This window comes from Moschus berezovskii, chromosome 10 (genome assembly GCF_049115385.1).
Source record: "Moschus berezovskii isolate FMDL1 chromosome 10, NW_MosBer_1.0, whole genome shotgun sequence".
NCBI lineage: Eukaryota > Metazoa > Chordata > Mammalia > Artiodactyla > Moschidae > Moschus > Moschus berezovskii.
Genome location: NC_142469.1, coordinates 68,823,819 through 68,837,792, shown reverse-complemented (window position 1 = coordinate 68,837,792; position 13,974 = coordinate 68,823,819). Strand labels below are relative to the sequence as shown.

Below are 13,974 nucleotides of genomic sequence, written 5' to 3'. Positions count from 1 at the left end.
ATATGCAGAGTACATCATGAGAAATGCTGGACTGGATGAAGTACAAGCTGGAATCAAGATTGCTGGGAGAAATATCAATAACCTCAGATATGCAGATGACACCACCCTTATGGCAGAAAGCGAAGAACGAAAGAGCCTCTTGATGAAAGTGAAAAGAGGAGAGTGAAAAAGTTGGCTTAAAACTCAACATTCAGAAAACAAAGATCATGCATCTGGTCCCATCACTTCATGGCAAACAGATGGAGAAACAGTGGAAACCGTGGCAGACTTTACTTCTGGGGGCTCCAAAATCACTGCAGATGGTGACTGCAGCCATGAAATTAAAAGACGCTTACTCCTTGGAAGGAAAGTTATGACCAACCTAGACAACAAATTAAAAAGCAGAGACATTACTTTGCCAACAAAGGTTGGTCTCGTCAAGGCTATGGTTTTTCCAGTAGTCATGTATGGATGTTAGAGTTGGACTGTAAAGAAAGCTAGTGCCGAGAACTGATGCTTTTGAACTGTGGAGATCCGACCAGTCCATCCTAAAGGAAATCAGTCCTGAATATTCATTGGAAGGACTGATGTTGAAGTTGAAACTCCAATACTTTGGCCACCTGATGTGAAGAGCTGACTCATTTGATAAAATCCTGATGCTGGGAAAGACTGAGAGTGGCAGGAGAAGGGGACGACAGAGAATGAGATGGCTGGATGGCATCACCGACTCGACGGACATGAGTTTGAGTGAACTCCGGGAGTTGGTGATGCAGAGGGAGGCCTGGCATGCTGTGATTCATGGGGTCGCAAACAGTCGGACACGACTGAGCAACTGAACTGATAGCTTATTACAACATAACAGATTTAATTCCCTGTTGCTTATGAATAAATACATTTCTTTTAACGATTACTCAAAGGTTTATAATCACTCCAGCAATAACTGGCTAGCATAAAAAAAAAATTTCTACTGTATATCTTTGTATCTAGAAAAAGAAATGTACCTCTTAGATATATTGGTGCCTAAGTCCAGTTATATGGAACTGATAAAAGGAAATGCCAAAAAGTAAGAGAAAATAAGAATTTTCTAAGGGACAGTAAGATACTGGATGGTTGTTTACAGTTGTCTTGGAAAAAAATGATGGCAGTTAACAACAACAAAATATCATGACTTTATGCTACAGAAGTGGTTTGTCATCTACGACTCTAGGATAGGAGACACTAGAACCTTCTGTCAGCAGTGCTCGAGTCTGGCTGTGTTTTGCTTGTGTGGCTTTTTTATTGTCCTGTCTTTTCCTTCCTATTAGCTTTGTCTCAGAAATAAGGGTGCTTGATAAACCTGTGCTGTACTTAGTCACTCAGTCATATCTATCTGACTCTTTGTGACCCCACGGAGTGTAGCCTGCCAAGCTCCTCTGTTTAGGGGATTCTCCAGGATAGAATAATGGAGTGGGTTGCCATGCCCTCCTCCAAGGGATCTTCCCAAACCAGGGATCAAATCCAGGTCTCCCACATTGCAGGCAGATTCTTTACTGTCTGAGCCACCAGGGAAGTCTGATAAATAAAGACTGCTCCTTTCCATAGGGTTTGGTCATGGAGACAGATGACAAAATGTAAGCGACATGGCCTACTTCTCCCGTGGCCTCAGTTCAGTTCAGTTCAGTTCAGTCGCTCAGTTGTGTCCGACTCTCTGCGACCCCATGAATCACAGCACGCCAGGCTTCCCTGTCCATCACCAACTCTCGGAGTTCACTCAAACTCATGTCCACAGAGTTGGTGATGCCATCCAGCCATCTCATTCTCTGTCGTCCCCTTCTCCTCCCACCCCCAACCTTTCCCAGCATAAGAGTCTTTTCCAGTGAGTCAACTTGTCGCATGAGGTGGCCAAAGTATTGCAGTTTCAGTTTTAGCATCAGTCCTTCCAATGAACACCCAGGATTGATCTCCTTTTACCACAAATCAGAATGAGGACTGGCACTTATGTGCCTGTTAGATGATCTTTTCAGAGTGAGGATACCACTGAGCCAACATGAGCTCCTTGTAGCATACATATTCTGGCAATGTGCAAATATAAAATATGTATAGTTGGCAACAAGGTACTTCAATTTTATAGTCTGTAGAACAGTGTATTCATCTCTGGAAGTCTTATGATGTTTAATGATAAACAGTTTTCCACTTACTTTTCTGATGATATTAAACCTTTCCAGGAACTATAAATGGCAATAAATATAAACTCAATAAAAATATCTTGAGTGATGAGAAGAGATTTTAAGAAAGTAGTATTTGATAACAATTTTGAGAATGAAATGATTTGTCTTAGCATTAATCCTAGAACAAAGAACATGAAATCATATGCTCTAATGATGAGCTTCATATAAGACACAAACCTGGTTGCATACAGAGACGTCCCATCACTTCGCATTACAGTACAAATTGAGGAGGGGTCACCGTTCCCTGAAAGATCTACTACAGCTGTGCCTTTTCTAGAAAATGCAAAAAAAGGGAATTCTGAAACAACTTAATGAATTAAGACCTTTAACAATACAGTATCTATAACCTTATCTTTGACAAACTGGAATATATTTTTATTCCTTAGGTAGCAATAAATCAACAATGGAGAAAAACAGGAAATCTGCACTTGAATGACTATTAAGAGTAGGTATTTGGTTTAATATTTACTTATCTTTTTAAATTCTGTAGCTTTGGATGAGGTAACTAAAGTCTTTAACATACTGAGTTGAAAATGAAATTTCAACTACATTTTAATCAAGAAATATGTCCTTCAAATCCAATTTACTATAACACTCAATATTGGGTTAGTTTTTAACATGGAAGAGTAACTATGAGTAATAAAATAACCAAATTTTGTTACTGTCTTTCCTGCCCAATCAAAAATTAGAATCTGTACATGGAGATCTAAAAATTTTCCTTAAGGACACTATTGAGGATGCAGTGAACCACATCCTCTTGTCTTTCTTAAAAGGATGACGAGAGAAGCTGCTCTTCGGTGCTATGAAAAATGGTACATCTAAGCAACTGGTTTGCTTCTGTGTTACACACGCCTGGGCTCCTATGAAGGTACCATTTCTCTGGCTGATGAGCTCAAAGCTAAATTGGAAACCTACTGTAAGCAAAGAAGCAGAATCCCAGTGTGTGTCACATTATGTACTAATATCATTCCTGACTTCCTCTTATTTTTTCTGCTCCTGCTTCTTGATTTCCTCATTTTGCTCTTTCAAAAGCTTTGGGTTGTATTATAGCTATTTTCAGAAGCTGTTTTAAATCCTTTTGAACAGGATGGAATCTTTTTAAAGAGGCAGGGTTGAGTATGAAGAGTTCTATTTCCCTATTCCAGTTATACCATTATCAGCTTGGGTGAGCTTAGACAGATCACTTTACACTTTCTGTGCTTGTTTCCTCATATGTAAAGAAAAGATAATAGTCTTTCTCCCAAGCTTACCAGGATTTTGCTATAGCAGCACAAAACAGCATGTGGGAAACTAGTCTGAATGGCAAAAAGCATGATAACAAACGCCAGGAAGGCTGTACATGAGACTCCGCTGTCTTTACTGACAGAATACATCAATACTAACTTCAAAGAACTACAAAGAACTTTCTAAAGAACAGGAACCTGATCATACAGTGTTTTCTGTAGGAGTCCTTTACTGTCCAGCAACTTTAAGACTTCTTGAGATTTTTCACGATAAAACGATTCTCCTGAATATTCATCAAAGTGTACTCCTAGACGCTAAGAGGGTTCAGAAACAAAAGGAAAAAGAGTTACTTACAAGTCCTATTATCTTACCCTAAGACAAAATAGGATGCTCTACAGTCTGTCATACAGATGGGGAAAATAAGAATTAAATCAAGTCACTCTGGCACTCCAACCTTCTAGTGGCTCCCGTGTACCAGTCAAGCCCCGACAATGGTACTGTGCTATCCAGTAGGGGAGTTGCTAGGCACCTGTGGTTATTCAAATACACATGAAAGAAAAGTGAATATTTAGTTTCTCAGTCACACTACTCACACTGAAGTGTGAGCCCTTGAAAGCGCTCAATGGCCACATGCGGCAGGAGGCCGCCACACTGGACGGCACAGATATGGGACATTTCCACTGCAGTAGGAAGCTAGACATTCCCACCAGACAGTCCTGGAAAATGTCCTATCTCCTGCCCTACTCGACAACCCCTTGGACCCTGCTCCTACTGTTCTTCATCTCGCTTCCTTACTCCAGCCATGTGGGTTCTTTGCTGAAATCCTGCTCAGGCAGCCCATCTGATCCTCCCTCCACTGCTTCACTTTTCTCCATGCATGCATCACCACTGAACACACTGTCAAAGTTCTTGTTTAATCTGTACTGGCTTGAATTTGTTTAATTTGCTGTGTCCATGTTAGAATGTAAAGTCCATGAGAAAAGAACTTATATGTCTTTTACTAACTGTTGTATTTCTCTCATTCCCAACATGTTAATTAGATGAACAAATTTATAACCATCACATATAAGCCTAAGGCAGGAAGAGAAGAAACAATGGTTAAGAAAAAGTGAAGGGATGATAGAAGAAAGAAAAGAAATGCCAGATTGAAATGAAGTATCAGGATATCACTTCATATTCAGCCTGTGAAATTCATTTTTTAATTTTATTTCTTAGTTCTAACTTTTAGCCCAAAGAACAATATGTGAGTCCCAACTATCAACTCAGTGACAAACAACAAATCTGAGCTTCAGAAGCAACCTTTCTAGCCAGGAGTACCAGTTAAGAGCTGTATTACACGACAGGATAGCAGGAGAGTGGGTGGGTACCTTGTAAATCCGCATGTATTCATCTATGCTCAAGTCCCGAAATTTCTGCCACAGTGCAAGTGCTTGCATGTCGCCTAGTTCCAGTCGCTGGAAGAACTCATGTGCTGATTTTGCTACATTTTTATCGTCTGCTGCTTCTTTATTAACTTGTACATAAACCTAAAGGCATAATAGTATATTAAATACACTACTAGTCACTTATCTTCAAAACTGAAAAGAAGAAAACAAAACAATCCTGAGAATTTTCATTTAAAGGTTACACAAGTGCCCTTCTCACGAGTGTAACCTTTTTTTTTTTTTTCGCTATGGACCCTTAGTGAGCCCTACCAATCTCTTCTCAAAATGCATAAAGTAAAATACATAGGATTATACAATACAGGAAATAATCACATTGAAATATAAATGTTCAAATATTTTAAAATATTTGTGATATAGTAACAGGGGAAAACATTAAATTTGATTGAGTTAATGAAAATAATGCATAATTTTTTTCTTCTCATTCAAGTTCACATACTGTTAGGTCAAGAATGCCTGGTTTAGACTAAGCTGGCATTTCTTCTTAAAAAAAAATGTGAAAATATTATTGCTGTGACTTCTCTGAGAAAAGGCTGAAGACAGTAGACGAGTTCAATCTGGGAAAGAAAAGGCCAAAGGATGATTTAATAGTTATTTAGCAGTAATGAAAAACATTTTAACTCTTCTCTAAATCTGCAAAGACCAGGAAAAAACAAAACAAAACAGGTGATATAGGAAGACCCTTGGGACAGTTAGCTTAATTGTACTCCAGCTTGGGCTCTCGAGAACTGTGGGCAGCACTCACTTCAGTGTGCTTTCACACCATCTGTCCTGGCTGGCTTAGCTCTGCCCCACCCAGTGATGGGAGTGCAGGCAGATGGCTTATTAAGGGCTCTTCCAGTGCTAGGATTTCGTGTTCACAGAATCATTTTCCAGTCTCTAAAATACAAGGTTGATAAGTGACATAAAAATATCAACAATATAGCTCCAGTAATATTGAAGTGATGCATTATGGACTATAAAGATTTTACTTACAAGTTGTAACTCACTTCCAGGGTGAAACATGAACAATAAATTTACTATCCTCATATTTTTTCCAGCAAGCTATTCAAGTAGCATGATATAAAAAAAATTGGCAAATAAGCTACCCCAAAATATGAGACCTCTAAACCCTTACATACTCTTAAAATATCATGGTAGCAGCACTTGGGTAGAAAAAGTGATTTTATTGCTGGAGAATACTTTAGGACAACCATAGCATGCCTTATGGCTTCCCAGGTGGCTCAATGGCAGAGTATCCACCTGCCAACGCAGGAGATGCAGGTTCGATTCCTGGGCCGCGAAGATTTCCTGAAGAGAATGGTAACCTGCTCCAGTATTCTTGTTTGGGAAATCCCATGGACAGAGGAACCTGGCGGGTTACAGTCCATGGGGTCGCAGAGAGACAGACATGACTTAAGAGACTAAACAACAACAATGTGGCTGATATCCACTAGATACTACTAACAAAAGGGTATTAAACACTTATCTCAAGCTAAAAAGGTCTCCTCTTTCATAGATGGCTCATGTTAATTACTGGAATTGCAAAATTGAACAAATAAGTGCTTTCAAATAAAGGTTGTTATTATTTAGTTGCTAAGTTGTGTCCAACTCTGAAAAGATTTAATAACACAGCAGGTCTAGAAACTGCTATCCTTAAAATGTGTTGTCTGCAAGGTTAGCTCTTGGCTGCCATCTGGGGAACTTGAATTTTGACAATGCTCCTACCAATCTAACCAGTAAGAGCGGGTCACAGTGCCTCTAAACTGCTTGTGCAAACAATATGGTTTATGCTAAACACCCGCTTTTCTTCCAGGAGTTTGGAATTTTAGTACCAAGCTACACAGAGGGCAGCCACATAATCAGCCTCCAATGAGCTTCCCTGGTAGACAACATTTCACACAGGTTGTCACAATTTGTTGTTCAGTTCAGTTCAGTTCAATCGCTCAGTCGTGTCCGACTCTCCGCGACCCCATGAATCACAGCACGCCAGGCCTCCCTGTCCATCACCAACTCCCGGAGTACACTCAAACTCATGTCCACAGAGTCGGTGATGCCATCCAGCCATCTCATTCTCTGTCGTCCCCTTCTCCTCCCGCCCCCAACCTTTCCCAGCATCAGTCTTTTCCAGTGAGTCAACTCGTCGCATGAGGTGGCCAAAGTATTGCAGTTTCAGCTTCAGCATCAGTCCCTCCAATGAACATCCAGGATTGATCTCCTTTAGAATGGACTGGTTGGATCTCCTTGCAGTATAAGGGACTCTCAAGAGTCTTCTCCAACACCACAGTTCAAAAGCATCGATTCTTTGGCGATCAGCTTTCTTCACAGTCCAACTCTCACATCCATACATGACCACGGGAAAAACCATTGCCTTGACTAGACGGACCTTGGTCGGCAAAGTAATGTCTCTGCTTTTTAATATACTATCCAGGTTGGTCATAACTTTCCTTCCAAGGAGTAAGCGTCTTTTAATTTCATGGCTGCATCTGCAGTGATTTTGGAGCCCCCAAAAATTAAGTCTGACACTGTTTCCACTGTTTTTCCATCTATTTCAGATGAAGTGACGGGACCAGATGCCGTGATCTTGGTTTTCTGAATGTTGAGCTTTAAGGAGGAATTAAATACATCCTGGGTGACTGTTAGCTAAGGACTTGGAGGCTTGGGCCTGATTTCCTCTGGACTTGCTCCCATGTGCCTTTTCCCTTTGCTGGTTTTGTTTGGCATCTTTTCGCTATAACAGATCTTAGCTGTGAGTTCAACCACATGCTGAGTGTTGTGAATCCTTCTGCTGCTGCTGCTAAGTCACTTCAGTCGTGTCCGACTCTGTGTGACCCCATAGACGGCTCCCCCATCCCTGGGATTCTCCAGGCAAGAACACTGGAGTGGGTTGCCATTTCTTTCTCCAATGTGTGAAAGTGAAAAGTGAAAGTGAAGTCGCTCAGTCGTGTCCGACCCTTAGCAACCCCACGGACTGCAGCCTACCAGGCTCCTCCATCCATGGGATTTTCTAGGCAATAGTACTGGAGTGGCTTGCCATTGCCTTCTCCGGTGAATCCTTCTAGTGAATCCTTAATTTGAGGGTGATTTTGGGAGACCTGATACTTATCATAAAGAATTAATTTCTACATGGTCCTATGAATAAGTCAGTTAGAACACAGAGAAAGAGGATTTTTGGTAAGGTGTAGGAAAAAGAGTCACTGCAAAACAGTAATTTGCAGACTTCCTGACCTTTGAATGACCTATCCAATGACAACTGCTTAATAGTCCAGCCTGAGGAAGTAAAGGCACACCTATATCTATAAATGGCTTGTTATTCAAAATTAATGTCTCCACCCTCTGTCTCTCTGCCCCTCTTCTCTCCATCTCTCTCACATACATGTGTGTGTGATGTGTGTGTGGTGTGTGTTTGTGTGTGCATGCATGCACATTCAGTTTAGAAGTAAATATACAAAAAAGAAACAAACCCTTATTTTCAGAAGAGGAAAGGTAGATTTTTTAAAAAATCTAGGATCCTAAACTCAGTCAAATATTAAAAAATCTAATATATGCTCAAAATACTGATAAGAATATTTTAGGGAAAACATCACCAGAATCTTTTTCTCCCTTTCTTAAAATTTAAAATAGAAATAATTAAAACAAAAAGCCATTCCTAATTCATGAAGACATGCTTGGCATTTCAGCAATTTGTAGGGACAAACCAAACATTACTGAGAATCAACTGACATTATCAAACGGAACAACAGAAGAGCCTTAATTAGCACTTAACAATCTGCCTGTAAACGTACTATATAAAACTATTAACATTCATTAGCATATTAGAAAAGAAATACTCTATCCTTCAAAGTAAATTTTATACGGTGCATTTCTGAAATTACACTTTTCAATTTACAGTTACTTTAAATCCACTACCCTCAGAAAGTATGTATTCTGAAGACAGCCCCCTTCTGAGGTTAGATCCAGACTCAAAGGGAATAAAAAGGAAATTTTAAATTTGCATTTGATATGTAACAGTGTGGCTGAAGAAAAGTGTTTTGAGGATGGAGATGCAATTTTTCTTTTAGGTTACTAGAATGCAAAAGCCAGCTGTATTACTAGTTAAGAGAATAAAATTAATGTCTGAGACTTCCTGAAAGGAGCATTAATCGTTCCTTCCATTTCTAAATGTTGGACTGCCAAAAAGCATGACATTTCTAATTTAATTGATTAATTATAATCAGCTCTTGGGATGATCTGCCCAAATGAAAGAATTAAGTGTGGAAAATTAAAGTAGTAGATAATGCTCTCTTCCTCCCCGCTCAGTCCTTAAATTTGATTCTTGAATACATGAGCCACATAGGCACACCTGAATTTCTTGATGCAGGGTTCTAACCCCACTCCTGGTTATTTTTGTTTTTAAAACTGAAAGTAACTGCTAAGGATGGTTAGCATAACTTTGACACTAAAGATTCTTCTATCTCAATATTTGTTTTTCCTCTATCTTAAAATGCATTTAATTTTGGTCTTATATTTTAGAAAATAACATGTAACAAATTCCTGACTATAATTCAAACAAGCTCATTTAATGTTTCATGTATTGATCAGAAATTTCTCTGGTTGAGACCAATTCCTAATATTAAATGAAATATCAAAGAAATTCAAATTCATGTTATTATAATTTAATATATCAGTTAATAAAGTCAAAACTTCCTAGGTAAAAAAAGAAATCGTTTGATGTTAACTAATGTATTAATGACCAAACTTCTCCTCATTAGAACATCATTAGCAGCATATAAACAGCATTTTACCATCCCTTTACCTTCTTTTAATGTTTGGAATGTCTGACTTTTATTCTGTGTATATATAATTACATTCATGGCATCTTACACCTCTGTCAAAGGGTGACAGTTACTGACTTGCTGTGGATCACAATGCACATGCCTAATAAATACTGTTCTCTGCTGAAAAACCTGTTCTTCCCACATTTCAGTGGGGTGAGATGATGACTGAGCTCTTAACATGTAGTTTGGCCTTGCTCGGTATTTCCATTCTTGTTCTAAGAACACCCAGAGAACAATGGGACACTGTAGTGCTGTCTGACGGGAGTAAGGGCGAGGGAGAAAGCATGTGGCTTTGGGGAAGACAAGTCATGAGCACTGGTGAAGCAGAGAAGTTGCCAGGAGAGAGGAGAGGATTGCCTAGACTGAGAAGGGCCTAAGGGAAAAACTCCTGGGGAGAGCATAAGCTGGGCAGCCCCTCAGGTGGCGGCAGGCCCTCACAGGGCAGTGGTTCACAGTGTCCCCACACATGGAGGCTGGTCTCTGGGCCTGTGGAACTGAGACACAGCAAGAAAGACCTCCCAGGTGAAGTCTGTCACACAGGAGAGCTGTGTGCCTCTAGGGCATCATGTAGGCTTGGGTCTTGGGCATGTCAGTCAAGAGTAGTGTGGACTGAAGCCAAGAAGAGGTCTCTCCCTTGGGATGCACACAAGAGCCTCTGTGTGACCTGGGAGGTAGAAAATCCCTAACTTGAGTTGGCTCCCACCACTCTCAAAAGTGATGGTTGGGTTCAGACTCAGGTTTATAATTTAAAAGCTATTTCTTGTAGATGTTATAACAAGTAAAATCCACCTCAGTCACAACAATCATTTTCCTTGAAAAAAGTAATGTGAATTAAACCAACAGATTACATTTGAATTCAATTCTTTAAACACTATGAACTATTAACTGCATATATAATCCTATATATGTCTAGAATTGATTTAGTCTTGATTTACTTTGAGAAATTGTTTTGAGATTCTAAAGTCAGAAAAAAAATCATCTTTTGATTTTAAAAAATGGGAGCATGTAAACATTATCACTTATTGGTGCTTTGGTCCTGCCCTATCTTGTTTTTATTATTTTGCTACCAATATCGGGAAACTCAGGGTAAAATTTCTTATATATACATTACCTAGTAATACATTATCTCCGACTTTCTATGTCTTTTTTGTTAAATGCCCATCATTGTGATTACCTCAGATCCTTGTAGAAAAGGGGCAGGGTAAAAATAATGAAATACTATAGGGATCATTCTGAATCTTTACAAATACCAGTGCTAGGGGACTTCCCTGGTGGTCCAGTGGTTAGTTCTCGGTGCTTTCCTTGCTGGTGCCCAGCTTTGTTCCCTAATCAGGGAACTGCTGCTGCTGCTGCTGCTAAGTCACTTCAGTCGTGTCCGACTCTGTGTGACCCCAGAGACGGCAGCCCACCAGGCTCCCCCTAAGTTCCCACAAATTGTGTGGCATGACCAAAGGGGAAAAAAAAAAAAAAAAGCCAGTGATAGGGTACAAGGCTAATGCATATTGTATTGGCATATTTACCTCTTATGAGAGGCTGCTCATATTTCAGAGGAATCTCTATAGTTCTCAAAATACAATTAATATGCAACATCAATGAGTGAAGTGCTAAAATCTTCTGTAGGAAAAAACAAACAAGCAAAAAAGCCACTAAACCAAAAAACCGAAAACAGAAAAAAGTGACTGGGTTCTATGTTCTTAAAAGTACAGAGTTAGCTTTTATTAAGGTCTATTCAAGTAGCTTAAATCTAGGAGGAACTCTGAGAAATTACTTTTAAAAATCATTACAACTGAGGAAATGATGACCCCCATATACCTATGATTTAGATTTAACATTAAACATTGTAAGTACTATTTCTTTTATGTTAGTGGGAAGGCTTTTTGAAAAGTATTCCAAAACTTACTACTAATGTTTTCTTTGAATCAATAGTGTGAATTTTAAACAGCAAATATATTATTTAACTCATCAGCCAATTTGGGGGAGGGGAGGAACTGTTAAAAGCCACTTCTCTGTTTTGTGAAAAATTAGTAGAACAATGAAAAGGAAAGTTTCCGAATGTTGGCTAAAAATAGTCCTAGGTCAATGCACAGCATGGCCAGATGTCCTGGTTAAAGAATGACTACAGGTGCAGAGAACAACCATTTTCAACAGAGCAAAGCGCAAGCATGGAAATGCAGCATAGAAATGACTGTACTAAATACCTTCATCACAGAAAACAAATGCTAAAACTATGATATAATTTCTAACCTGGCTAAGAAACTGAAACTGGGGGAATACTGATCATGGTGCAAATTAGAGGCACCCAGGCCAAGAAATGTGCTTCTGGATGGCCAAAGCCAAATTTAAACCAAATACGCCAGAAGACTGAAACTGTGAAAGCTAAACTACTAATTGTGCCTGGGGTACAGCAATTTTATTTTGAAAGAAAGGAAAATGCTTTGTAAATAATTACAGCCAGTGGAAGTGACTGGCTCAGAAAGGCACTCTGCAGTGCCAGCGGTAGGGTGAGGCAGTGCACCACACAGAACACTCTGGAGCAAAACTGCCTGTGTTGGAGTCCTGGGCTTGGCACTTGGGTTCTTCACCAGGAAACTGCATAACGAGCGAGATTTTGGACAAATGCTAAATAGTGTATCATATGATAGTTAGCCCTTCCTTGGAGCTTTACAAAAGGTTTCTTTATGCCATAACTTAAACAGAAAAGGCAAATTCATTCAAGCGTTTACTGTAAGGCACGGCATCTGAGGATGCAGATAAAAGACCAAGAAGATAGATTCTTCCTCTAAAAGAGCTCCATCTGTAACTTGAGAAGGAAAAAAAATGGGTTTGACCAAGGTTCAGGTTTTCTGTTTAGAAACAGGACAAAATCATTAACATTTGCTTACCACTCAAAAAGGGACAAACTTTCTCATTTATATTAAAAGCTGTTGCTGGAAGTAACCTACAATGACAATTGTAATTTTAAAATGAAACGGGGTCTGCAAAAATATCACAAAGATAAAATAACCTAGAGTCCAGTACTCTTGCCTGGAAAATCCCATAGATGGAGGAGCCTGGTAGGCTGCAGTCCATGGGGTTGCGAAGAGTCGGACACAACTGAGCGACTTCACTTTTGAGTTTTCACTTTCATGCACTGGAGAAAGAAATGGCAACCCACTCCAGTATTCTTGCCTGGAGAATCCCAGGGACGGGGATTCTGGTGGGCTGCCGTCTATGGGGTTGCACAGAGTTGGACATGACTGATGTGACGTAGCAGCAGCAGCAGCAGAATCTGCCATATTAGGCTCTGCATTTTTCTCCATTCAGCAAAGGAAGGAGGAAGAAAGCAGATAAGTGCTCTAATGGATTGCTGTCTTCTATTACAAACAGCAAGGTGGATGTATTTGAGTAGCTCCCTTTTGTCTATAAATACTGCTCCTCTATGACGCTATTAGGGCTTCCCAGGTAGTTCAGTGGTAAAGAATCACCTGCCAAGCAGGAGACACAGGTTCGATCCTTGGGTCAGAAAGATCCCCTGGAGAACGAAATGACAACCCACTCCAGTAATCTTGCCTAGAAAAACCCACGGGCAGAGTAGTTTGGCAGGTTACAGTCTATGGGGTCACGAAAGAGTCAGACATGACTTAGCAACTAAAACAACAACACCATGAAGCTATTAGTCAAAAGAACACTTAATGAAAGCAATACTATCCTGTCTTGACATTTTTGTTATTCATAAAAGTACCCCCTTTGCCTGTTCCTTATGTGTGTCTGTCAATCAACAATCTCTAATGTAGATGTCTGATACCCCTCTTCTTATGATTCTCAAGAGGCAGGAAACTGTATTAAACTGCATAGAATAAAATGTACCTTTAGGTTGCCAGAGGGTTTAAGAACAAATTTTACTACAATATTTAAAAGATTATGGGCAACAAATATTTACTATTGTCAGGATTAAATTAAAAACTTCTGAGATTGGGTGGGGGAAAATGCAAGGAGTAACTTTCATATGTCAAACTGTACTCTAAATTCTTGAAGAATGTTCTTTGAACAACACAAGGTCTCCAAGTGGTTCCTTGCATTTCCTGCACTGTGGGTTTGTCTCTGGGGCCTGGATCTGATGAAAGGTTCACTAAGTTCATGGTAAAAATACTCACAATTACTGATAATTTTAGAAAATAATACAGTAAAATGCCAGGCACTAAGGCAGCATACTTTATTGACAACCATAAAGATTTACTAATTTTTAAACTCTCGACTATCCATAAAACTCTCAATGGGAAAGAGGGGGGGAAAATCTTTTGGTTAACAGTATAAATCAAATGGCTCAGATGGTAAAAAATCTTCCTG

General features: G+C 39.6%; 1 protein-coding gene across 3 annotated transcripts in view; it reads right to left on the bottom strand.

Annotated features, from left to right (window-relative positions):
• RARS2 (arginyl-tRNA synthetase 2, mitochondrial) overlaps window positions 1-13,974 on the bottom strand; it is an 85,279-nt gene that overhangs the window by 13,802 nt on the left and 57,503 nt on the right. For all 3 annotated transcript variants that reach the window (XM_055433885.2, XM_055433886.2, XM_088840726.1), the window contains 3 exons: window positions 4,778-4,936; window positions 3,618-3,724; window positions 2,364-2,459 (listed from right to left, as the gene is read on the bottom strand). In XM_055433885.2, coding sequence (XP_055289860.2) covers window positions 2,364-2,459; window positions 3,618-3,724; window positions 4,778-4,936 — 362 coding nt within the window. The remainder of the gene's footprint in view (window positions 1-2,363; window positions 2,460-3,617; window positions 3,725-4,777; window positions 4,937-13,974) is intronic.